General features: G+C 37.4%; 1 protein-coding gene across 7 annotated transcripts in view; it reads left to right on the top strand.

The window, feature by feature from the left end:
• Positions 1–26867, top strand: part of LOC106611248 (mitogen-activated protein kinase kinase kinase 4) — an 84258-nt gene that overhangs the window by 55581 nt on the left and 1810 nt on the right. For 6 of the 7 annotated variants that reach the window (XM_045687015.1, XM_045687012.1, XM_045687010.1 and 3 more), the window contains exons 15-27: positions 10491–10703; positions 10815–10893; positions 11154–11247; positions 11581–11718; positions 14603–14703; positions 15173–15256; positions 15487–15678; positions 15919–15989; positions 16192–16308; positions 16556–16715; positions 17022–17141; positions 18558–18664; positions 26592–26771. In XM_045687015.1, coding sequence (XP_045542971.1) covers positions 10491–10703; positions 10815–10893; positions 11154–11247; positions 11581–11718; positions 14603–14703; positions 15173–15256; positions 15487–15678; positions 15919–15989; positions 16192–16308; positions 16556–16715; positions 17022–17141; positions 18558–18664; positions 26592–26771 — 1656 coding nt within the window. The remainder of the gene's footprint in view (positions 1–10490; positions 10704–10814; positions 10894–11153; positions 11248–11580; positions 11719–14602; positions 14704–15172; positions 15257–15486; positions 15679–15918; positions 15990–16191; positions 16309–16555; positions 16716–17021; positions 17142–18557; positions 18665–26591; positions 26772–26867) is intronic. The other variant, XM_045687016.1, reaches the window with a different exon arrangement.

The following is a 26867-nucleotide window of genomic DNA, read 5'->3' as shown; positions in this document are numbered from 1 at the left end:
CGATGGAAAGACAGCAGTCACACACAGCATGATGCTAAAGGATAAGCAGTCCATTCACTCAGACATAATGAGGCCAGTAGGTCCCAATCATAAGAATACAAAAACATAACCATTTCCCAATCGAATTGTACAACTATTGCTTCCCATTGCAATAAACATTTCATATTTAGCAAACAAAGTAGCCGGTGACCTAAAGTTAAAAGTGCAACTGACAGCATTTAACTACTTTGCCGATTTGTAACAGCCAATCATCATATCAGTCAAAAATATCAAATTCACAGTTTATGCTACAAAACCAACTTTATAAGAGGTTCTATTTGACGTACACTAAAAGGCATTGTTGGCAGAATAGATGGATGCAGTTTAATGCATGATATAATTCACCAATACATTTCTTGGTAGTCCCAAAAATATTGCTATCAGGTTGTAAATCACAGCTGTCCTGGTACATTGTTTGTTGCCTCCATTCGGGATGCACTGTTTTAGTTTCAATGACTCAGTGTTCTGGACAAATACGGACGAATGTAACTAAGGCTGGGAATGTCAATACAATCAAACTAGCAAGGGCTATGATCACAAGTCAGTCATAACGTGGCTTATAGACTAGTGTATCTAATTTACGTAGCAACCTAAAAAGACGGAGCCTAACGTTAGCTAGCTAGCTGCTAGGAGGATGTCATGCCATTGGAGGAGTGGGTGAGTAACTGACTTTTTCCCCCCTCATATCGTTTTTCGGTGAATATACACAGCTAGAGATGCAGGTGTCATTTGGTTAGCTAGCAAGAACAACAACTTTTATCTAGCTAGCATATCTCTTGCCTTTGCAAATTCACTCTACTAACCAGCTCTGCTAAGGCGAGTAAAATTGGCAGTGAGGTGTTCTCTCATTTGTCTGGAAGTAGCAAGCTAGCAAACTTTAGCCAGTTAGCTTGGGTGCTTGGTTGGAACAAGCATGCATTGGCAGGCGAGCTGCAGAAGGACAAGGAGGCTACAATTCCCCATTGTTTCAGTGCAATTTTGACGGCCAACTAGCTGAAAAAGTTTGAGAGTTTATGTAATGTTCCTTCGTTAGATTTTAGCTCATCTTGCTCTGGCTAGCATTTTAGATTTTTTTTATTTAACTAGGCAAGTCGGTTAAGAACAAATTCTTATTTACAATGACGGCCTACCCCGGCCAAACCCTAACCCGGATGATGCTGGGCCAAATGTGCACTGCCCTATGGGACTCCCAATCACGGCCGTTTGTGATACAGCCTGGAATCGAACCAGGGTCTATAGTGACGCCTCTAGCACTGAGATGAATTGCCTTAGACCACTGCGCCACTCGGGAGTTGTTGCTCTTATTGGTGTGTGTGTAACTGAGGGAGCGAGAACCTACCTTTTCATGGTTGTTTGATCAATAGGACTGTAAAGTTCCCACATGTAATACTCCCTTGGTGTTTACATATTTTCAGAAATCCATTCAGGTGTATTTTGTGGTTTTTGGCGAATGCGTTCTAATGATCTAAAGTTGCGCTGTTGCAACTGCCTGTAAACACACAGACCAGTTCAAAGTGAATGATGGCAGGTCCAACTGCCTGTAAACACACAGACCAGTTCAAAGTGAATGATGGCAGGCCTGTGTGGCAAATGGCTTGTTTGTATAAAGGCCTACTGTATCTCTGATTGGCTATAGCGCACCGGTCTGTGAAGAATCTGGTCCTGGACACGACAGATGTTTTATTTCCTGCAGTGTCTATTAAGTGTCCATACGCACGGCCGCTTTCACTCTCTATATTGCTATAAAATGTTCACAAATGCCTTAGTATACATCATTCCAAAACATTCTAAGAATCTATGAAAATAACCATTAAGTGGTCACTTGTCAGAAAATGTTTTAAAAAGTGTCATTCTTCCTGCGGGTGTATACGGACAGATTTAATAAGATTTCATGTTGCTAAAATGCATTTATTTTATTTAACCTTTATTTAACTAGTCAAGTCAGTTGAGAACAAATTCTTATTTACAATGACGACCTACTTGTAAAAAAAAATTGTCACTGGCCTACACACAATACCCCCAATACCCCATAATGTCAAAGTGGCATTATATTTTTACAAATGTATATACATTTATGAAAAGCTGAAATGTCTTGAGTCAAATAGTATTCAACCCCCTTTGTTATGTCAAGCCTAAATACGTTCAGGAGTAAATATTTGCTTTACATGTCCCATAATAAGTTGCACAGACTCACTCTGTGTGCAATAATATTTTAACATTATATTTTAATGACTACCTCATCTCTGTACCTAGCACATACAGATAATTGTAAGGTACCTCCGTCGAGCAGGGAATTTCAAACACAGATTCAACCACAAAGACCAGGGAGGTTTTTCAATGCCTTGCAAAGAAGGGCACCTATTGGTAGATAGAAAATAAAAAAGAGCTGACATTGAATATCCCTTTGAACATGGTGAAGTTATTAATTACACTTTGGATGGTGTATCAATACACCCAGTCACTACAAAGATACAGGCGTCCTTCCTAACTCAGTTGCCGGAGAGGAACGAAACTACTCAGGTATTTCAATGGTGACTTTAAAAAAGTTAGTTTAATGGCTGTGATATGAGAACTGAGAACAACATTGTAGTTACTCCACAATACCAACTTAAATGCCAGAGTGAAAAGAAGGAAGCCTATACAGAATAAAACTATTCCAAAACATGCATCCTGTTTGCAACAAGGCACCTAAGTAATTCTGCAAAAAATGTGGCAAAGCAATTCAATTTTGTCCTGAATACATAGTGTTATCATTTAGAGGTCGACCGATAATGATTTTTCAACGCCGATACCGATTATTGGAGGACCAAAAAAGCCGATACTGATTAATCGGCCGTTTAAATTTTTTTTTAAATTTATATATATATTTTTTATTTATTATTATTTATTTTTTTAAATTATTATTTTTTAGAATTTTTATTTTTTGTAATATTTTTATTTATTTATTTGTAATAATGACAATTACAACAATACTGAATGAACACTTATTTTAACTTAATAATACATCAATAAAATCAATTTAGCCTCAAATAAATAATGAAACACAAAGTGTTGGAGAAGAAGTAAAAGTGCAATATGTGCCATGTAAAAAAGCTAACGTTTAAGTTCCTTGCTCAGAACATGAGAACATATGAAAGCTGGTGGTTCCTTTTAACATGAGTCTTCAATATTCCCAGGTAAGAAGTTTTAGGTTGTAGTTATTATAGGACTATTTCTCTCTATACAATTTGTATTTCATATACCTTTGACTATTGGATGTTCTTATATGCACTTTAGTATTGCCAGTGTAACAGTATAGCTTCCGTCCCTCTCCTCGCTCCTACCTGGGCTCGAACCAGGAACACATCGACAACAGCCACCCTCGAAGCAGCGTTACCCATGCAGAGCAAGGGGAAAAACTACTCCAAGTCTCAGAACGAGTGACGTTTGAAATGCTATTAGCGCGCACCCGGCTAACTAGCTAGCTATTTCACATCGGTTACACCAGCCTGATCTTGGGAGTTGATAGGCTTGAAGTCATAAACAGCGCAATGCATTGCGAAGGGCTGCTGGCAAACACACGAAAGTGCTGTTTGAATGAACGCTTACGAGCCTGCTGGTGCCTACCACCGCTCAGTCAGACTGCTCTATCAAATCATAGACTTAATTATAACATACAGTGGGGGGGAAAAGTATTTGATCCCCTGCTGATTTTGTATGTTTGCCCACTTACAAAGAAATGATCAGTCTATAATTTTAATGGTAGGTTTATATGAACAGTGAGAGACAGAATAACAACAAAAAAATCCAGAAAAACGCATGTCAAAAATGTTATAAAATGATTTCCATTTTAATGAGGGAAATAAGTATTTGACCCCTCTGCAAAACATGACTTAGTACTTGGTGGCAAAACCCTTGTTGGCAATCACAGAGGTCAGACGTTTCTTGTAGTTGGCCACCAGGTTTGCACACATCTCAGGAGGGATTTTGTCCCACTCCTCTTTGCAGATCTTCCCCTATTCGTTAAGGTTTCGAGGCTGACGTTTGGTAACTCGAACCTTCAGCTCCCTCCACAGATTTTCTATGGGATTAAGGTCTGGAGACTGGCTAGGCCACTCCAGGACCTTAATGTGCTTCTTCTTGAGCCACTCCTTTGTTGCCTTGGCCGTGTATTTTGGGTCATTGTCATGCTGGAATACCCATCCACGACCCATTTTCAATGCCCTGGCTGAGGGAAGGAGGTTCTCACACAAGATTTGACAGTACATGGCCCCGTCAAATGATGCGGTGAAGTTGTCCTGTCCCCTTAGCTGAAAAACACCCCCAAAGCATAATGTTTCCACCTCCATGTTTGACGTTGGGGATGGTTTTCTTGGGGTTATAGGCAGCATTCCTCCTCCTCCTCCAAACACGGCGAGTTGAGTTGATGCCAAAGAGCTCCATTTTGGTCTCATCCAACCACAACACTTTCACCAGTTGTCCTCTGAATCAGATGTTCATTGGCAAACTTCAGACGGACATGTATATGTATTCTTGAGCAGGGGAACCTTGCGAGCGCTGCAGGATTTCAGTCCTTCACGGCGTAGTGTGTTACCAATTGTTTTCTTGCTGACAATGGTCCCAGCTGCCTTGAGATCCTTGACAAGATCCTCCCGTGTAGTTCTGGGCTGATTCCTCACCGTTCTCATGATCATTGCAACTCCACGAGGTGAGATCTTGCATGGAGCCCCAGGCCGAGGGAGATTGACAGTTCTTTTGTGTTTCTTCTATTTGCGAATAAGTGCAGCAAATGTTGTCACCTTCTCACCAAGCTGCTTGGCGACGGTCTTGTAGCCCATTCCAGCCTTGTGTAGGTCTACAATCTTGTCCCTGACATCCTTGGAGAGCTCTTTGGTCTTGGCCATGGTGGATAGTTTGGAATATGATTGATTGCTTCTGTGGACGTCTTTTTTACAGGTAACAAGCTGTGGTTAGGAGCACTCCCTTTAAGAGTGTGCTCCTAATCTCAGCTCGTTACCTGTATAAAAGACACCTGGGAGCCAGAAATCTTTCTGATTGAGAGGGGGTCAAATACTTATTTCCCTCATTAAAATGCAAATCAATTTATAACATTTTTGACATGCGTTTTTCTGGATTTTTTTGTTGTTATTCTGTCTCTCACTGTTCAAATAAACCTACCATTAAAATTATAGACTGATCCTTTCTTCATCAGTGGGAAAACGTACAAAATCAGCAGGGGATCAAATACTTTTTCCCCCCACTGTTATAACACACAGATATACGAGCCTTAGGTCATTTAATATGGTCGAAACTATCATCTCGAAAACAAAACGTTTTTTTTTTTCTTTCTGTGAAATACGGAACCGTTCCGTATTTTATCTAACGGGTGGCATCCCGAAGTCTAAATATTCCTGTTACATTGCACAACGTTCAATGTTATGTCATAATTACGTAAAATTCTGGCAAATTAGTTTGCAACGAGCCAGGCGGCCCAAACTGTTGCATATACCCTGACTGTGCAATGAATGCAAAATGACACAATTTCACCTGGTTAATATTGCCTGCTAACCTGGATTTCTTTTAGCTAAATATGCAGGTTTAAAAATATATACTTCTGTGTATTGATTTTAAGAAAGGCATTGATGTTTATGGTTAGGTACAGTCGTGCAACGATTGGGCTTTTTTCGCAAATGCGCTTTTGTTAAATCATCCCCCGTTTGGCGAGTCGGCTGTCTTTGTTAGGAAGAAATAGTCTTCACAGTTCGCAACGAGCCAGGTGGCCCAAACTGCTGCATATACCCTGACTCTGTTTGCAAGAGAAGTGACACATTTTCCCTAGTTAAAAGAAATTCATGTTAGCAGGCATTATTAACTAAATATGCAGGTTTAAAAATATATACTTGTGTATTGATTTTTAAGAAAGGCATTGATGTTTATGGCTGGAGCAACGTGTATCTAAGCGATTATATGCAACACAGGACAGGCTAGATAAACTAGTAATATCATCAACCATGTGTAGTTAACTAGTGATTATGATTGATTGTTTTTTATAAGATAAGTTTAACGCTAGCTAGAAACTTACCTTGGCTTCTTACTGCATTCGCGTAACAGGCAGGCTCCTTGTGTAGTGCAATGTAAAGCAGGTGGTTAGAGCGTTGGACTAGTTAACCGTAAGGTTGCAAGATTGAATCCCTGAGCTGACAAGGTAAAAATCTGTCGTTCTGCCCCTGAACAAGATTTTACCGATACTTTAGAAACAAATTATTTTATTGCCCTCTCTATAGGAGTCGGCAATAAAATAAATTATTTTACTGTCGACTCTATAGGACAAAAAAATATTGTGTTAAAGGACACCGTTTACCCACCCACCGTTCCTAGGCTGTCATTGAAAATAAGAATGTGTTCTTAACTGACTTGCCTAGTTAAATAAAGGTCAAAAATAAATAAATCGGCATACAAAAATACCGATTTCCGCTTGTTATGAAAACTTGAAATCGGCCCTAATTAATCGGCCATTCCGATTAATCGGCCGACCTCCATCTTTGGGGCAAATCCTCCACATCACTGAATACAACTCTCCATAATTTCTAGCATAATCAAATCAAATCTTTGTCCAGTTCTAGGGGAGTAATCGCTGTTCTGATATCCAGAAGCTCTTTTCCATATGTACAAAATAGAAAAAACACACAAAATAGCACAATTGGTTAGAAGCCCGTAAAACTGAAGCCATCTCCTCCGGCGCCATTCTATAGTGGTGGCTGCTTCATGTTATGAGTATGCTTGTAATCTTTAAGGAATGGTGAGTTTTTCAGGAAAAAAAAGAAACAGAATGGAGCTAAGCACTGCAATATCCTAGAGGAAACCTGGTTGTCTGTTTCCACTAGACACTGGGAAATGAATTCACCTTTCAGCAGGACAATAACCTGAAACACAAGGCTAAATCTACACTGGAGTTGCTTAATCTACACTGGAGTTGCTTACCAAGAGACTGGTGAATGTTCCTGGGTGGCTGAGTTAAATTGGCTTGAAATATATGGCAAGACCTGAAAATGTTTGTCTAGCAATGATCATAATATTTTAAGAATAATGGCAAATGTTGCACAATTCAGGTGTGGAAAGCTCTTAGAAAATTACCCAGAAAGACTCATTGCTGTAATCACTGCAATAGATGCATCTACAAAGTATTGACTTAGGACTGTGAATGCTTATGTAAATTGGATATTTCTGTATTTCATTTTCAATACATTTGGAAAAATTCTAAAAACATGCTTTCACGTTCTCATTACATGGTATTGTTTGTAGATGGTTGAGAGAAAAAATAAATTCAGGCTGTAACACAAAGTGGAATAAGTTGAGGGGTATGAATACTTTCTGAAAGAATTGTATGTTATTTTGAAAGAGATGGCTGCAGCAAGTGCGCTGCAATTAAAAAACATTGTTCCACTCACCTGATGATGATGATGATGATGATGATGATGATAATTTGAAACATAACTTCTTGTTGAAAGTTATTCTTGAAAAGGGAGAAGCTAACAAAGTAGCAACAACGTCCTCTTTGATAACACTGCTGCAGCCGCTGCAAACTAGACGACGCGAAAACTACTGCTCGCTATTGCGCAGTGACCTGTTGGCCAGAAGTTTCTGTATGTTTTTGAAAAAACGATCCCACCCATTAATTCAAATGGAATGGACTTGCATTTTTCTGGTCTCGGACCCCTTGTCAAATCAAATCAAATGTATTTATATAGCCCTTCTTACATCAGCTGATATCTCAAAGTGCTGTACAGAAACCCAGCCTAAAACCCCAAACAGCAAGCAATGCAGGTGTAGAAGCACGGTGGCTAGGAAAAACTCCCTAGAAAGGCCAAAACCTAGGAAGAAACCTAGAGGAACCAGGCTATGAGGGGTGGCCAGTCCTCTTCTGGCTGTCCCGGGTGGCGATTATAACAGCACATGGCCTAGATGTTCAAATGTTCATAAATGACCAGCATTGTCAAATAATAATAATCATAGTAGTTGTCGAGGGTGCAACAAGTCAGCAACACAAGAGTAAGTGTCAGTTGGCTTTTTCATAGCCGATCTTTGAGAGTATCTCTACCGCTCCTGCTGTCTCTAGAGAGTTGAAAACAGCAGGTCTGGGACAGGTAGCACGTCCGGTGAATAGGTCAGGGTCCTAGCAGGTCTGGGACAACAGGTCTGGGACAGGTAGCACGTCCGGTGAACAGGTCAGGGTTCCATAGCTGCAGGCAGAACAGTTGGAACTGGAGCAGCAGCACGGCCAGGTAAACTGGGGACAGCAAGGAGTCATCAAGCCAGGTAGTCCTGAGGCATGGTCCTAGGGCTCAGGTCCTCCTCCGAGAGAGAGAGAGAAAGAAAGTTGTCCTCCTCCCGGTCTTGACTCCGTATCACACCCCTCCCCCCCATTCCACAATCCGGTCTTGACTTGGACTCGCTCCGGTCTTGGTCTTGAATCGCTCGCTTTAGGTGATCTTGAACACAACACTGATGATAAGGATGCTAACTAGTACAGAGGGTGCTCTGGCTAAACTTTGCTTTTGAGGTTAGAGGCCAAGGGTCACTGCTGGAGTCAGGGGTCGTTTGGCTGCATGGTGTGGGGGACAGGGTGGGCTAATGGTCAGTGTTATAGTTGGAACACTACCCCAGTACTACAGGGCAGGGCTAATGATCAGTGTTATAGTTGGAACACTGCCTCAGTACTCAGGGCAGGGCTAATGGTCAGTGTTATAGTTGGAACACTGCCCCAGTACTACAGGGCAGGGCTAATGATCAGTGTTATAGTGGAACACTGCCTCAGTACTCAGGGCAGGGCTAATGGTCAGTGTTATAGTTGGAACACTACCCCAGTACTCAGGGCAGGGCTAATGATCAGTGTTATAGTTGGAACACTGCCTCAGTACTCAGGGCAGGGCTAATGATCAGTGTTATAGTTGGAACACTACCTCAGTACTACAGGGCAGGGCTAATGATCAGTGTTATAGTTGGAACACTGCCTCAGTACTCAGGGCAGGGCTAATGATCAGTGTTATAGTTGGAACACTGCCTCAGTACTCAGGGCAGGGCTAATGGTCAGTGTTATAGTTGGAACACTGCCCCAGTACTACAGGGCAGGGCTAATTATCAGTGTTATAGTGGAACACTGCCTCAGTACTCAGGGCAGGGCTAATGGTCAGTGTTATAGTTGGAACACTACCCCAGTACTCAGGGCAGGGCTAATGATCAGTGTTATAGTTGGAACACTGCCTCAGTACTCAGGGCAGGGCTAATGATCAGTGTTATAGTTGGAACACTACCTCAGTACTACAGGGCAGGGCTAATGATCAGTGTTATAGTTGGAACACTGCCTCAGTACTCAGGGCAGGGCTAATGATCAGTGTTACAGTTGGAACACTGCCTCAGTACTCAGGGCAGGGCTAATGATCAGTGTTACAGTTGGAACACTGCCTCAGTACTCAGGGCAGGGCTAATGATCAGTGTTATAGTTGGAACACTGCCTCAGTACTACAGGGCAGGGCTAATGATCAGTGTTATAGTTGGAACACTGCCTCAGTACTCAGGGCAGGGCTAATGATCAGTGTTACAGTTGGAACACTACCCCAGTACTCAGGGCAGGGCTAATGATCAGTGTTATAGTTGGAACACTGCCTCAGTACTCAGGGCAGGGCTAATGATCAGTGTTATAGTTGGAACACTACCTCAGTACTACAGGGATACAACTTTGCCTTCGGGTGGTGGAGGGTAGCAGTGGGCTAACTGGCCATTTTAGTTATGATGCAGCCAGGGACTGCTAGCGGCAACACGAGGGTGGGTTACTTTAGGTCAGAGTCTTTAGAAACTTCCTGAGTATTTCCTCAGTACCCCTAGTGTGGAAGGTAAACTGTGTATGGGAATGAGTGTAAAGCTGTCTTTCAACACAGTGTTATAACTCATTTAAAATGTTCTGCTCATTGCCTTGGAGGGTTGTGTTAGTACAGTGATGAGATGTAAGCTGGAGGTAATTGGAGGTATGTTAGTAATGTTACATTGATGAGCTGTTAACGGAAGGTAATTGTCAATGTATCTATTTGGGTCTGGTTGGACAATTGTTCTCTTTCTGAGCAAGGCTGACACGGAAACACGGCATTGTTTTTTACAATAGGTTCTATTGAACATGCCACAGAAATAAAGACATTTGAATAATAGCAAGATTGGCTTGGTCCTCGTGTTTTTGTCTAACCTGTCTGACCCCTAAACCAGAGTACAACTGACCCTCCTATTGGCTGCGTTTACAGACCAATTCTGATATGTTGCCCAATTATTGGCAAACGAGCTGATCTGAGGCTGCCTGTGTGAAGGCAGTGTTAAGTTCCTCACAGTAGCAGCACAAGGATGAGTGCTGTGGTTCTGTTTGTGATGTAGGGGTTCTACTGTTCCAGTGAAGAGCACCTTCAAATGTACCTTTTTGTTCTCCCTAGTACCACAAGGAGGTGGTGCGTCTGATGTCGGGGGAGTTCCGTCAGCGGATCGGGGAGCGCTACATCTCTTTCGCCAGGAAGTGGATGAACTATGTCCTCACTAAGTGTGAAAGTGGCCGGGGTACCAGACCCCGCTGGGCCACTCAAGGCTTTGATTTCCTCCAAGCCATCGAACCTGCCTTCATCTCTGCTTTACCGGAGGACGACTTCCTAGTAAAAACATACTACTTCTTTGACTGATTTATTAAATGACTACGTTATTGATTAATTGATTGGGTATTTTGCAGAATGGTATTGTAATTACATAAATCCTTCCCTCTGCAGAATTTGCAAGCTCTGATGAACGAGTGCATTGGTCATGTGATCGGGAAGCCTCACAGCCCAGTCAGTGGCCTGTACATAGGTAAGACCCCACCTCACCTGCACAAATATGTGGGCCTGTGTGGCTCAGTTGGCAAGACCATGGTGCTAGCAGCAATGCCAAGGTTATGGGTTCAAGTCCCTCAGGGATCACATGCGCATGATGAACATGTATGCACTCATTGGATTAAAAAAACATCTTGTTTGCACTAAGGGGCCAGAAACTAGTGTGTAGAAATAGGAGGGCTGGAGTCGTATATCTTGGCCTTGTTCAGGATGGCCCTTCCTCTCTTCTCCACTCAGCCTCCAGGAACAGTCCTCGACCGGTCAAGGTCCCTCGTTGCCATAGTGACCCCCCCAACCCCCAGCTGTTCATCCCCAATGCAGAGGGCTTCAGGTAGGTCAAAGGTCATGCTTACAATGAGACACTAAGAACCATTTGCGGCCTGTTATAATACTGTGTTTTTATAATGTGTGTTTTCCTGCATGTTCTCATATTCCTCCTGTTCTCTGGTCTTGTGCAGTAATTGATGGGTTTTAAATTGGGTGGTTGAACTTGTATTAATGCTTTTCTGACTCTGTATGAGTTAACACGGAGTGTGGGTGTATGTTCTTATGTGTAACTGGTGACACCTTTGAAAGGATGTTACTGTTTGGGTGCTTGGGACACATGCACACACCTCATCTCCAAGGCACTCTCCAGAGTTCCTCAGTGTGTTTTTGTCACCAGCTCTAGGAGTCTCCCTTGCGACCTACGGACTCAGCTGTGTCTACCTACAGGCCCCCGCACAGTCCCTGCCCCTCAGGGCCCCGCCCCCGGGGAACACGGTCCGACCAAAGCACCTGGATCCACCCCAAATGACGTCAGGTAGCCCCCCACCCCCCCAGTTCCAGTACCTACCAAGTACTACTAGGGTTGTACTGTCAACCCAGAGCGCCACAGCCCAGCCACAGCCCAGCCACAGCCCAGCCACAGGCTGATATCCCACCCCTCCCATCTGAACTTGTCAACTAGTGGTTCAGGTTTCATATCTATATTTATTTCCCCTTATTTGACCAGGTGAGTTGACAGAGAAGTCGGGTTGACATGCCCCCGGTGGTTTACCCTGCCATACTATCTCACAGTTTGGAGTGGACCCAGAGAGTAGCATGTTCTGCATGCTTATCCAGATATATATATGTGTGTGTGTGTGTGTGTGTGTGTGTGTATTGTCACGTGCAGTGAAATGTGTTTTACAAGGTCAGCCATAGTAGTACGGTGAAAATTAGGGTTAGGTGCCTTGCTCAAGGGCATAGACAGATTTTTCAGCTTGTCAGCTCGGGTATTCGAACCAGCGATCTTTCGGTTAGTGGACCAGTGCTCTAACCGTTTTGTATGTGTTGCCGCTAACAGAAATGTGCATTTTAACCTCTTGGGGCTAGGTGGGACGCTAGCGTGCCACCCGTGGTGCACTCCATCAACAGCAGGTGCATTTCAAGAGCGGCAAATTTGAATCCAAATAAATGTCAAAATTCAAATTTTTCAAAAATACAACTATGTTACACCATTTGAAAGATAAACATCTCCTTAATCTAACCACGTTTTACGATTTCAAAAAGGTTTTACGGCGAAAGCATAAATTTAGAGTATGTTAGGACAGTACATTTACAAGAGTTGTGTGTAATGTTTTGTCAAGTCAAAGACAGGGTCACCAAAACCATAAAACCAGCTAAAATGATGCACTAACCTTTTACAATCTCCATCAGATGACACTCCTAGGACATTATGTTAGACAATGCATGCATTTTTAGTTCTATCAAGTTCATTTTTATATCCAAAAACAGCGTTTTACTATGGCATTGATGTTGAGGAAATCGTTTCCCTCCAATAACCGGCAGTCAAGTCAGCGTCAGAAATTAAATAATTAAAATTAGAAAACATTGTTAAAATATTATATTGTCATTTAAAGAATTATAGATTTACATCTCTTGAACGCAATCAACTTGCCAGATTTAAAAATAACCTTACTGGGAAATCACACTTTGCAATAATCTGAGCACTGCGCCCAGAAAAATACGCGTTGCGATACAGACTAGACGTCATGTTGGGGAGATCTAAAATCGAAAATACTATGTAAATAATCCATTACCTTTGATTCTCTTCATCAGATGTCACTTCCAGGTATCACAGGTCCATAACGAATGTAGTTTTGTTCAAAAAAGCTCATCATTTATGTCCAAAAATCTCCGTCTCGTTAGCACATGATGTAAGCCAGCCGGACTTCTCGTCATGAACGAGGGGAAAAAATATATTTCCGTTCGTTCAAACATGTCAAACGTTGTATAGCATAAATCATTAGGGCCTTTTTTAACCAGAACATGAATAATATTCAAGGTGGACGAATGCATACTCTTTTATAACGTATTGGAACGAGGGTACCCAACATGAAGTAGCGCGCCAGGTGTCTAATGGGACATCACCGTTCCATGGCTCTTGTTCGGTCAGATCTCCCTCCAGAAGACTCAAAACACTTTGTAAAGGCTGGTGACATCTAGTGGAAGCAATAGGAAGTGCCAAAATATTCCTAAACCCCTGTGTTTTTCAATGGGATAGGTTTAAAGTCAATACAACACATCAGGTATCCACTTCCTGTCAGAAAATGTCTCAGGGTTTTGCCTGCCAAATGAGTTCTGTTATACTCACAGACACCATTCAAACAGTTTTGGAAACTTTAGAGTGTTTTCTATCCATATATAATAAGTATATGCATATTCTAGTTACTGGGTAGGATTAGTAACCAGATTAAATCGGGTACATTTTTTTTATCCAGACGTGCAAATGCTGCCCCCTAGACCCAACAGGTTAAAAAGACCACTTTATAACACTATCAAAACTACAGTTTTATAAGGACTGTCTTTTTAAAGGAATAGTTCACTCAAATGTGTTACCTTACCCTGAATGCCATCTATGGATATGGAGAGACTTTAATCCATGCTTTCGTTTTGTCCACCTGGCCAATGTCCCACAACACACATTCTCCAACACGTGGTTGTGCATGGCGTGAGAGATGTTAACACAACGTTACCTCGTCATGCTGTGGGAAAATACTATGCCAGAGTTACTCTGCTATTAATCCATATTAATAGTGTGGCCTTGCTTTTATTCTAAGCATCTGATGGGGCGCTCTTCTTGATCTTTGGCTTGTTTGGTTTCTGTCCTTTTAAAATGAAAGCATGTGCTCTAGCTGAGCTCTCTGTTTGACCTTTGAACTTTGGTGGGATGGGCATAGATCTAGAATCTATATATTTCTACGGGTGTGGGGTAGGGTTGAGAGTTATTCTATCACGTATTTATGTTCCATCTCGATAATCACAAGCCTCTTGACTGATATTGGTTGACCACAGGTCCCAGATATGTTTGTGCTGTGTTCTACGGTCATTGTTATGGCATCACAATAGCCATAGAAGTTGGCAACAGATCTGCAACACGAGCCGGGCTAGTCTGGGTTCTGAGCTGTACAGGACAATGCAGGATCAATGAGTTGGCCAGCTAACTTGGCAAAATATTTTGATTATGTTTATTTGTTTTAAATATACAAACAAACACATTATCTAAGTTTTTTGCTTTTTTTTGTGAACCAGAAAATCTAGTTATTTCAAAATAAAAGTTGTCTGGCTAACTCATTGGTCCTGCTTTGTAGTATACCCCTCTGATGGCTGACAACATGGGTAGATTGTAGTTGATTGTATGATACCTGCCTCTCCCTGTGCAGAGGGACCAACCTCCAGGAAAACGACAGGCTGTGGTCTGTAGCGGCCGAGATGCATTTCAGGTCTCTGAGCCGACACTCCAGTCCCACTGAGAACAAGGAAGGTATTAGACACTTCTAATTGTTTGCATTATCCTGTTGAGATGTTTATGATATTGTCTTAATGGAACTGTGCATTCTGCATAATTCCGTCTTTTGGCTTTGAACAAGAATGAAATAAAATGGAAAGTAGGAGTAGTCACTTGACCTGTGTTTTTGTACCTTAACATAGCTCCCATCTTACTGCCTGTCTGTGTTCTCTCGCCCTCTCTCGCCCTCTCTCGCCCTCTCTCGCCCTCCCTCTCGCCCTCCCTCTCGCCCTCCCTCTCGCCCTCCCTCTCGCCCTCTCTCTCGCCCTCTCTCTCGCCCTCTCTCTCTCGCCCTCTCTCTCGCCCTCTCTCTCTCGCCCTCTCTCTCTCGCCCTCTCTCTCTCTCTCGCCCTCTCTCTCTCTCTCGCCCTCTCTCTCTCTCTCGCCCTCTCTCTCTCTCTCGCCCTCTCTCTCTCTCTCGCCCTCTCTCTCTCTCTCTCTCTAGAACCCTCCTATCCTAAGGGAGGAGAACCCAGCAGCACAGCTAGGAGAAGCTGGGAGCTCCGCACCTTCATCAGCCAATCAAAAGGTGAGAATAACGAGGGGGTAGATGGGGGTTGCAAGTCCTAGGTGCCATCTCTGGCTGTTGTGCCCTTGTGCAAGGCACTTAATCTCTAAACTGCTCCAGAGTAGTGTGTAGAGTCCGTCTGTTCTATGCCTTTCCATTTCTCACCTTTACACAACTGAGAAAGTACCCGGGTCTGTTTTCTATTCCTCTTCATTCCTGAGAGTCTGTCCTCTACACCTCTTTCTCCTCAGACACGGCAGCCAGGCAGAGCCCCATGGAAGCTGTACGTCGCTCCATACGCTCCTTCGAGGACAAACGCTACGCAGTCATGAAGCAAAGGAACATCATTGGCCAGGTGTGCGACACCCCCAAATCTTACGACAACGTCATGCACGTTGGCCTCCGCAAGGTCACCTTCAAGTGGCAGAGGGGCAACAAGATAGGTATGTACTGTACACCCTATTCCCTTTATAGTGCACTACTTTTGGTCAGAGCCTCGACTGAACTTGTGTCCCCCCATCCTCTATATACAGGGCTTTCCTCCAGAGCCCACGAGGCCCTGGCCAACAGTTGTACACAGTAAAGGGAATAGGTTGCCATTTTAGATTTTCCCTGGAGTTTGTCCTTTAGTATTGTTGTCTCATTTATCATGCCCATGGTGTTTCATCTGTCTCCCGCTACAGGTGAGGGACAGTATGGCAAGGTGTACACCTGCATCAACGTGGACACTGGAGAACTCATGGCTATGAAGGAGGTAGGTAGCCATGGCCTGATAGGCTTTTGTAGCCACAACAATGTAGCACGGGAGCAGAATGTTGCCCTGAATTGAAAAAGATGTTTATGGTCATTTTAATTCACTGCCAGTTAACAGCCATTCCTATCAACAGTTCCCATACTATTTTCCCATACCTTTGAAAAAAAATGTTTGCCCAATAAAAGTTTATTTTCCAAATCAGATCCGGTTCCAGCCGAACGACCATAAGACGATAAAGGAGACAGCAGATGAGCTGAAGATCTTTGAGGGCATCAAACACCCCAACCTGGTCCGCTACTTTGGTGTTGAGCTACATCGGGTAAGAGCATGCATGTATGGGTTCCAAAGTTCTAGAAACTTTCCCTGGCTTTTCAGATATTCTAGTTGGAGGTTCCCTTAATCAAGAGGGAATCCTCCAACCGGAATCTCTGAAAAGCCAGGGAACTTTGGGAAAGTTTGAAAGGTCAAACTCAAAGTCTGTGTGTGATGACACTATGTATGAACGGGCTATAACATCAGATTGGATGTATGCATTAACTGTCTGTGTCCCTCCCTCTCCCCACCAGGAGGAGATGTACATCTTCATGGAGTACTGTGATGAGGGGACCCTGGAGGAGGTGTCCAGGCTTGGCCTACAGGAACACGTCATCAGGCTGTACAGCAAACAGACCACCACGGCCATCAACGTGCTCCACGAACATGGCATCGTGCACCGAGACATCAAGGGTCAGTTAGCACCTCTCTCTGGGGGAGATGTCTCTTTCTCTCTAGCCTACTGTTGGTCTCTTAATTCAATGTCAGGGTTATGCAGGCACCTTGTAGCAGTGTTATGAATCAGTTAATGCATTTTAGCTATAGTGACATTGGCTGGGGGTTTATGCCATAAAGAAAAGCTATCATAAATCTCAGATTGAGTTATCATCCCTTCCTGTGGCTCCAGTGTCATTGACACAGCAGGAGTTGTTCTTACTGTATGGATGTCTCTCTGAGCCCAGTGTCTCTCTCACTGTTCCTCCTCTCTCTCTACCATAGGAGCCAACATCTTCCTGACGTCGTCAGGCCTGATCAAGCTGGGGGACTTTGGCTGTTCTGTGAAGCTGAACAATGCCCAGACCATGCCTGGAGAGGTTAACAGCACCATGGGAACGGCAGGTGAATGAGACACATTAATCCTTGTTATACGCTCCCTTTAGAAAGCATTCATTCCCCCTCACCTATCTACACACAGTACCCCATAATGACAATATGAAAGCATGTTTTTAGACATTTTTGCAAATGTATTGATAATTAACTAATTTACATAAGTATTCACACCCCTGAGTCAATACTTTGTAGAAGCACATTTGGCAATGATTACAGCTGTGAGTCGCTGGATAGTGCAACATTTGCCCAATTATTATTTTTCTAATTCTTCAAGCACTGTCAAATTAGTTGTTGATCATTTCTAGACAACCATTTTCAGGTCTTGCCCTAGATTTAAGCTAATTTAAGTCAAAACTGTAGCTCAGCCACTCAAGAACATTCACTGTCCAGTGTAGATTTGGCCTTGTGTTTCAGGTTATTGTCCTGCTGAAAGGTGAAATCATTTCAGTGCCTGGTGGAAAGCAGACTGAACCAAGTTTTCCTCTAGGGAAAAATGACGAGTTTACAAATTCATGATGAAACGACACCTGTATCTTTGTAGTGACTGGGTGTATTGCTACACCATCTAAAGTGTAATTAATCATGATCAAAGGGATATTCAATGTCAGCTCTTTTTTATTTTTACCCATCTACAAATAGGTGCCCTTCTTTGCAAGGCATTGGAAAACCTCCCTGGTCTTTGTGTTTGAAATTCACTACTCGACCTTACAGATAATTGTATGTGTGGGGTACAGAGATGAGGTAGTCAATCAAAAATCATGTTAAACACTATTGCTCACAGTGAGTCTGTGTAACTTGTGACTTGTTAAGCACATTTTCACTCCTGAACTTACTTAGGCTTGACTCAAGACATTTCAGCATTTTACTTTTGGACATTATCGGGTATTGTGTGTAGGCCAGTGACACAATCAGGTTTAAATTCCAGTTGTAACACAAAATGTGGAGAAAGTCAAGGAGTGTGAATACTTTGAAGGCCCAGTATGGAACCTGGACGTCTGCTGTGTACAACTACGTAGGTTTATTTTTGAACAATTCCCCAAAATAATTTCCTCCTGGGGGGAAAATTGTATTCTAATCTAATAGGACTTTAGTTTTTAATATCACCACCTATTGGTCACCCCTTCTCTTCTGGTAAAAGGACTAATGAGGCGATATGTGAGTTTACAAAAGCCTGGGTAATTAATTATCATAGTGAAACTTTAACCATCGCTGTGCTCCTTTGGCATTGTTGTTGTCTTTTCGGTTATGGGTCGGACCCCAGTAAGACTAGCTATCGACTAATGGGGATCCTAATGAATAAAACAAATCTAATCAATCTCCCTGCTGTCACAATTCATACACTTATCAAGATCTAAGAATAGAGATGTTTCAGATTATTGCTCATTCAGTTGAGTTAACCTGCTCTTTCCCTACACTATTCATCAGCATATATGGCACCTGAGGTCATTACGAGGGCAAAGGGCGAAGGTCACGGGCGAGCCGCTGACATCTGGAGTTTGGGATGTGTCCTCATCGAGATGGTGACTGGGAAGGTAAGAGCTCGCTCAAGGGGAGGATTGAGCAGACATTTAACCACAATGGTGTTCATACAATTCATCTGGTTCTAGCATTTCTACTGCTGCTGCTACTACTACCACCACCTAACATTACCATTACCACACTAGCTACTACTAAACTACCACTATTCAGTACTACTATTATTAACTACTATAATTATTCACCACTACTACAATTCACTACTATTTTACTAATTATTATTCACTACCACTGTTATTCACTACTACTATTAACCACCTATGACTTTTCTACTAGTATTATTATTCACTACTTTCACCACCTACGACTACTACTATTCTACTAGTATTATTCGCTACTACTACCACCTAACACTAGCTACTTATTATTCACAACTTTCACCACCTACTACTTATTATTCACTACTACTATTCACCACCTACGACTTATTTTCTACTCGTTTTTATTCACTACTTTCACCACCTATGACTACTATTCACTACCACCTAACACTAGCTACTTACTATTCACTACTACTTATTATTCACTACTACTATCACTTATTTTTCACTACTTTCACCACCTATGACTACTAGCATTCGCTACTACCAACTTATTCACTACTACTCATTCACCACTACTACTACTACTACTATTAACAACTTTCACCACCTGACTACTACTACTCACCACCTACTACTTATTTATTACTACTACTACTTAATAATTACGACTACTACTACTTAATAATTACAACTACTACTACTACTACTTAATAATTACTACTACTACTACTTAATAATTACTACTACTACTACTTAATAATTACTACTACTACTTAATAATTACTACTACTACTTAATAATTACTACTACTACTTAATAATTACTACTACTACTTAATAATTACTACTACTACTTAATAATTACTACTACTACTTAATAATTACTACTTAATAATTACTACTTAATAATTACTACTTAATAATTACTACTTAATAATTACTACTACTTAATAATTACTACTTAATAATTACTACTTAATAATTACTACTACTTAATAATTACTACTACTTAATAATTACTACTTCTTAATAATTACTACTACTTAATAATTACTACTTAATAATTACTACTAATTAATAATTACTACTAATTAATAATTACTACTATTTAATAATTACTACTATTTAATAATTACTACTATTTAATAATTACTACTATTACTACACCTATTACTACTACTACTACTACTACCACTACTACTACTACCACTACTACCTATTACTACCACTACTACCTATTACTACCACTACTACCTATTACTACTATTACTACTACTACTACTTCTTATTACTACTACTTCTTATTACTACTACTTCTTATTACTACTACTATTACTATTAGTACTACTACTACCACCTACTACTACTACTACTACTTATTACTACTACTTATTACTACTTCTACCACCTATTACTACTACTACCACCTACTACTACTACTACTACTACTACTACTACTACTACTACTACTACTTATTACTACTACTACTTATTACTACTACTACTACTACTACTTATTACTACTACTACTTATTACTACTACTACTTATTACTACTACTTCTTATTACTACTACTACTACTACTTATTACTACTACTTATTACTACTACTACTACTTATTACTACTTCTTATTACTACTACAATTACTACTACTACTTCTTATTACTACTACTACTACTTATTACTACTTCTTATTACTACTACTTCTTATTACTACTACTACTACTTAATTATTACTACTACTATTATTACTACTACTATTATTACTACTACGTTATTACTACTACTACTACGTTATTACTACTACGTTATTACTACTACGTTATTACTACTACGTTATTACTACTACTACTACGTTATTACTACTACTACGTTATTACTACTACTACGTTATTACTACTACTACGTTATTACTACTACTACGTTATTACTACTACTACGTTATTACTACTACTACTACGTTATTACTACTACGTTACTACTACTACGTTACTACTACTACGTTACTACTACTACGTTATTACTACTACTACTACTTATTACTACTACTACTATTACTACTACTACTACTACTACTACTACTACTATTACTACTACTTCATTACTACTACTTAATTACTACTACTTAATTACTACTACTACTTAATTACTACTACTACTACTTATTACTACTACTACTACTTATTACTACTACTACTACTACTACTACGTTATTACTACTACTACTACTACGTTATTACTACTACTACTACGTTATTACTACTACTACGTTATTACTACTACTACTACTTATTACTACTACTACTATTACTACTACTTATTACTACTACTACTATTACTACTACTACTACTACTACTACTAATTCTACTACTTAATTACTACTACTACTACTACTACTATTACTACTATTACTACTACTACTACTATTACTACTACTACTACTACTACTACTAATTCTACTACTTAATTACTACTACTACTACTACTACTACTACTATTACTACTACTACTACTATTACTACTACTACTATTACTACTACTACTATTACTACTACTACTACTTAATTATTACTACTACTACTACTTAATTATTACTACTACTACTACTACTTAATTATTACTACTACTACTACTACTACTACTTAATTATTACTACTACTACTTAATTATTACTACTACTACTACTACTACTTAATTATTACTACTACTACTACTACTTAATTATTACTACTACTACTACTTAATTATTACTACTACGTTATTACTACTACGTTACTACTACTACTTATTATTACTACTACTTATTACTACTACTACTACTTATTACTACTACTACTATTATTACTACTACTACTACTTATTACTACTACTACTAATTACTACTACTACTACTATTATTACTACTACTACTAATTACTACTACTACTACTACTACTTAATTATTACTACTACTACTTAATTATTACTACTACTACTTAATTATTACTACTACTACTTAATTATTACTACTACTACTACTACCACCTATTACTACTACTACTACCACCTATTACTACTACTTAATTATTACTACTACTACTACTACTTATTACTAATTATTACTACTATTTACTACTTATTATTTTTACTACTACTTTATAATTATTACTACTACTTTATAATTATTACTACTTATTACTAATTATTACTACTATTTACTACTTATTATTTTTACTACTACTTTATAATTATTACTACTACTTTATAATTATTACTACTACTTTATAATTATTACTACTACTACTACTACTACTTTATAATTATTATTACTACTTTATAATTATTATTACTACTTTATAATTATTACTACTACTTTATAATTATTACTACTACTTTATTATTATTACTACTACTTTATTATAATTATTACTACTACTTTATTATAATTACTACTACTACTTTATTATTACTACTACTACTACTACTTTATTATTACTACTACTACTACTACTACTTTATTATTACTACTACTACTTTATTATTATTACTACTACTACTACTACTACTACATTATTACTACTACTACTACTACATTATTACTACTACTACTACTACATTATTATTACTACTACTACTACTACATTATTACTACTACTACTACTACATTACTACTACTACTACTACATTACTACTACTACTACTACATTATTACTACTACTACTACTACTACATTATTACTACTACTACTACTACATTATTATTACTACTACTACTACATTATTATTACTACTACTACATTATTATTACTACTACTACTACTACATTATTATTACTACTACTACTACTACATTATTATTACTACTACTACTACTACTTTATTATAATTACTACTACTACTTTATTATTACTACTACTACTACTTTATTATTACTACTACTACATTATTATTATTACTACTACTACTACTACTACTACATTACTACTACTACTACTACTACTACATTATTACTACTACTACTACTACATTATTATTACTACTACTACTACTACATTATTATTACTACTACTACTACTACATTATTATTACTACTACTACTACTACATTATTATTACTACTACTACTACTACATTATTATTACTACTACTACTACTACATTATTATTACTACTACTACTACTACATTATTATTACTACTACTACTACATTATTATTATCTACTACTACATTATTATTATTACTACTACTACATTATTATTATTACTACTACTACATTATTATTATTACTACTACTACATTATTATTACTACTACTACATTATTATTACTACTACTACATTATTATTACTACTACTACATTATTATTACTACTACTACTACTACATTATTATTATTACTACTACTACATTATTATTACTACTACTACTACATTATTATTATTATTACTACTACTACTACTACTACTACATTATTATTACTACTACTACTACTACTACATTATTATTACTACTACTACTACTACTACATTATTATTACTACTACTACTACTACTACATTATTATTACTACTACTACTACTACTACATTATTATTACTACTACTACTACTACATTATTATTACTACTACTACTACTACATTATTATTATTACTACTACTACTACATTATTATTACTACTACTACTACATTATTATTATTATTACTACTACTACTACATTATTATTACTACTACTACTACTACATTATTATTACTACTACTACTACTACATTATTATTATTATTACTACTACTACTACATTATTATTATTACTACTACTACTACTACATTATTATTACTACTACTACTACTACATTATTATTACTACTACTACTACATTATTATTACTACTACTACTACTACTACATTATTATTACTACTACTACTACTACTACATTATTATTACTACTACTACTACTACATTATTATTACTACTACTACTACATTATTATTACTACTACTACTACATTATTATTACTACTACTACTACTACATTATTATTACTACTACTACTACTACTACATTATTATTACTACTACTACTACTACTACATTATTACTACTACTACTACTACTACATTATTATTACTACTACTACTACTACATTATTATTACTACTACTACTACTACATTATTATTATTACTACTACTACTACATTATTATTATTACTACTACTACTACATTATTATTATTACTACTACTACTACTACATCATTATTATTACTACTACTACTACATTATTATTACTACTACTACTACTACATTATTATTACTACTACTACTACTACATTATTATTACTACTACTACTACATTATTATTATTACTACTACTACTACTACATTATTATTATTACTACTACTACTACTACATTATTATTATTATTACTACTACTACTACTACTATTATTATTATTACTACTACTACTACTACTACATTATTATTACTACTACTACTACTACTACATTATTATTACTACTACTACTACATTATTATTACTACTACTACTACATTATTATTACTACTACTACTACATTATTATTACTACTACTACTACTACTACATTATTATTACTACTACTACTACTACTACATTATTATTACTACTACTACTACTACATTATTATTACTACTACTACTACTACATTATTATTACTACTACTACTACTACATTATTATTATTACTACTACTACTACATTATTATTATTACTACTACTACTACATTATTATTATTACTACTACTACTACTACATCATTATTATTACTACTACTACTACATTATTATTACTACTACTACTACTACATTATTATTACTACTACTACTACTACATTATTATTACTACTACTACTACATTATTATTATTACTACTACTACTACTACATTATTATTACTACTACTACTACTACATTATTATTATTATTACTACTACTACTACATTATTATTACTACTACTACTACTACATTATTATTACTACTACTACTACTACATTATTATTACTACTACTACTACTACTACATTATTATTACTACTACTACTACTACTACATTATTATTACTACTACTACTACTACTACATTATTATTACTACTACTACTACTACATTATTATTACTACTACTACTACTACATTATTATTACTACTACTACTACTACATTATTATTACTACTACTACTACATTATTATTACTACTACTACTACTACATTATTATTATTATTATTACTACTACTACAACTACATTATTATTACTACTACTACTACTACTACATTATTATTATTATTACTACTACTACTACATTATTATTATTATTACTACTACTACTACATTATTATTATTATTATTATTACTACTACTACTACATTATTATTATTATTATTATACTACTACTACTACATTATTATTATTATTACTACTACTACTACTACTACATTATTATTATTACTACTACTACTACTACATTATTATTACTACTACTACTACTACTACTACATTATTATTATTACTACTACTACTACTACTACATTATTATTATTACTACTACTACTACTACTACATTATTATTATTACTACTACTACTACTACTACTACTACTACTACATTATTAGTATTACTACTACTACTACATTATTATTATTACTACTACTACATTATTATTATTACTACTACTACTACATTATTATTATTATTACTACTACTACTACATTATTATTATTACTACTACTACATTATTATTATTACTACTACTACTACTGCTTTATTATTACTTATTATTATTACTATTATTATTACTACTACTACTTTATTATTATTACTACTACTACTACTACTACTATTTTATTATTATTATTATTATTATTATTATTATTATTACTACTACTACTACTACATTATTATTACTACTACTACTAGTACTACTTTATTATTATTACTACTTTATTATTATTACTACTACTTTATTTTTATTACTACTACTTTATTATTATTACTACTACTTTATTATTATTACTACTTTATTATTATTATTATTATTACTACTACTTTATTATTATTATTACTACTACTTTATTATTATTATTACTTAATTATTACTTATTACTACTTAATAATTATTACTACTACTACTTTATTATTATTATTATTACTATTACTACATTATTATTACTATTTCTACATTATTATTATTTCTACTTTATTATTTATTTCTACTACTATATTATTATTATTACTACTTTATTATTATTATTATTACTATTATTATTACTACTACTACCACTTTTATTATTACTACTATTACCACTTTATTATTACTACTACCACTTTATTATTATTACTACTACTACCACTTATTATTACTACTACTACCACTTTATTATTATTACTACTACCACTTTATTACTACTACCACTTTATTATTATTATTATTATTACTACCACTTTATTATTACTACTACCACTTTATTATTATTATTACTACTACTACTACTTTATTATTATTATTATTACTACTACTACTACTGACATTTTCTACTAGTTATTCACTTTCACCACCAATTCACTACTACTATTCTACTACTTATTATTTACTACTACTACAGTAACGTTATTATTCACTATTACTACTGTGAATGCTTCAGAGTATAATTAGTTTGTACAATGTATTCAAGGTTGTTTAAAATTTGAGCCTGATTTGAGTCTACTCCCTCACCAATCCTCTCTCTCTCTGTTTCCCTCTCCAACCCTCTAAATGTCTGTTTTGTTTGTAGGCTATACTGATTGAGGAAGTGTTGTAATCTAAACCCTGTTCACGTCTGAGGTTGAGAAAGGTCTCCAGACTGATCGTTCTGTCCTCCTCCCCTCTCCCACCATGCAGAGGCCATGGCACGAGTATGAGCACAACTTCCAGATCATGTACAAGGTGGGTATGGGCCACAAGCCCCCCATCCCAGAGAAGCTGTCCACCGAGGGGAAGGATTTCCTGGGTCACTGTCTAGAGAGCGAGCCCAAACGACGCTGGACCGCCAGTACCCTGCTAGACCACCCCTTCGTCAAGGTCTAACACTTTCTATTTTGCGAGATGTTCACTGCAAGGGTAGACTTTATGCTGGCAGTCATATTGTGTTCTAACTAGATTCAATGTGAAGATCAC

Source organism: Salmo salar, chromosome 01 (assembly GCF_965601325.2).
Source record: "Salmo salar chromosome 01, fSalSal1, whole genome shotgun sequence".
NCBI classification, from domain to species: Eukaryota; Metazoa; Chordata; class Actinopteri; order Salmoniformes; family Salmonidae; genus Salmo; species Salmo salar.
Note: the sequence above shows the minus strand (reverse complement) of the source record. Positions and strands in the feature narration are given on the sequence as shown.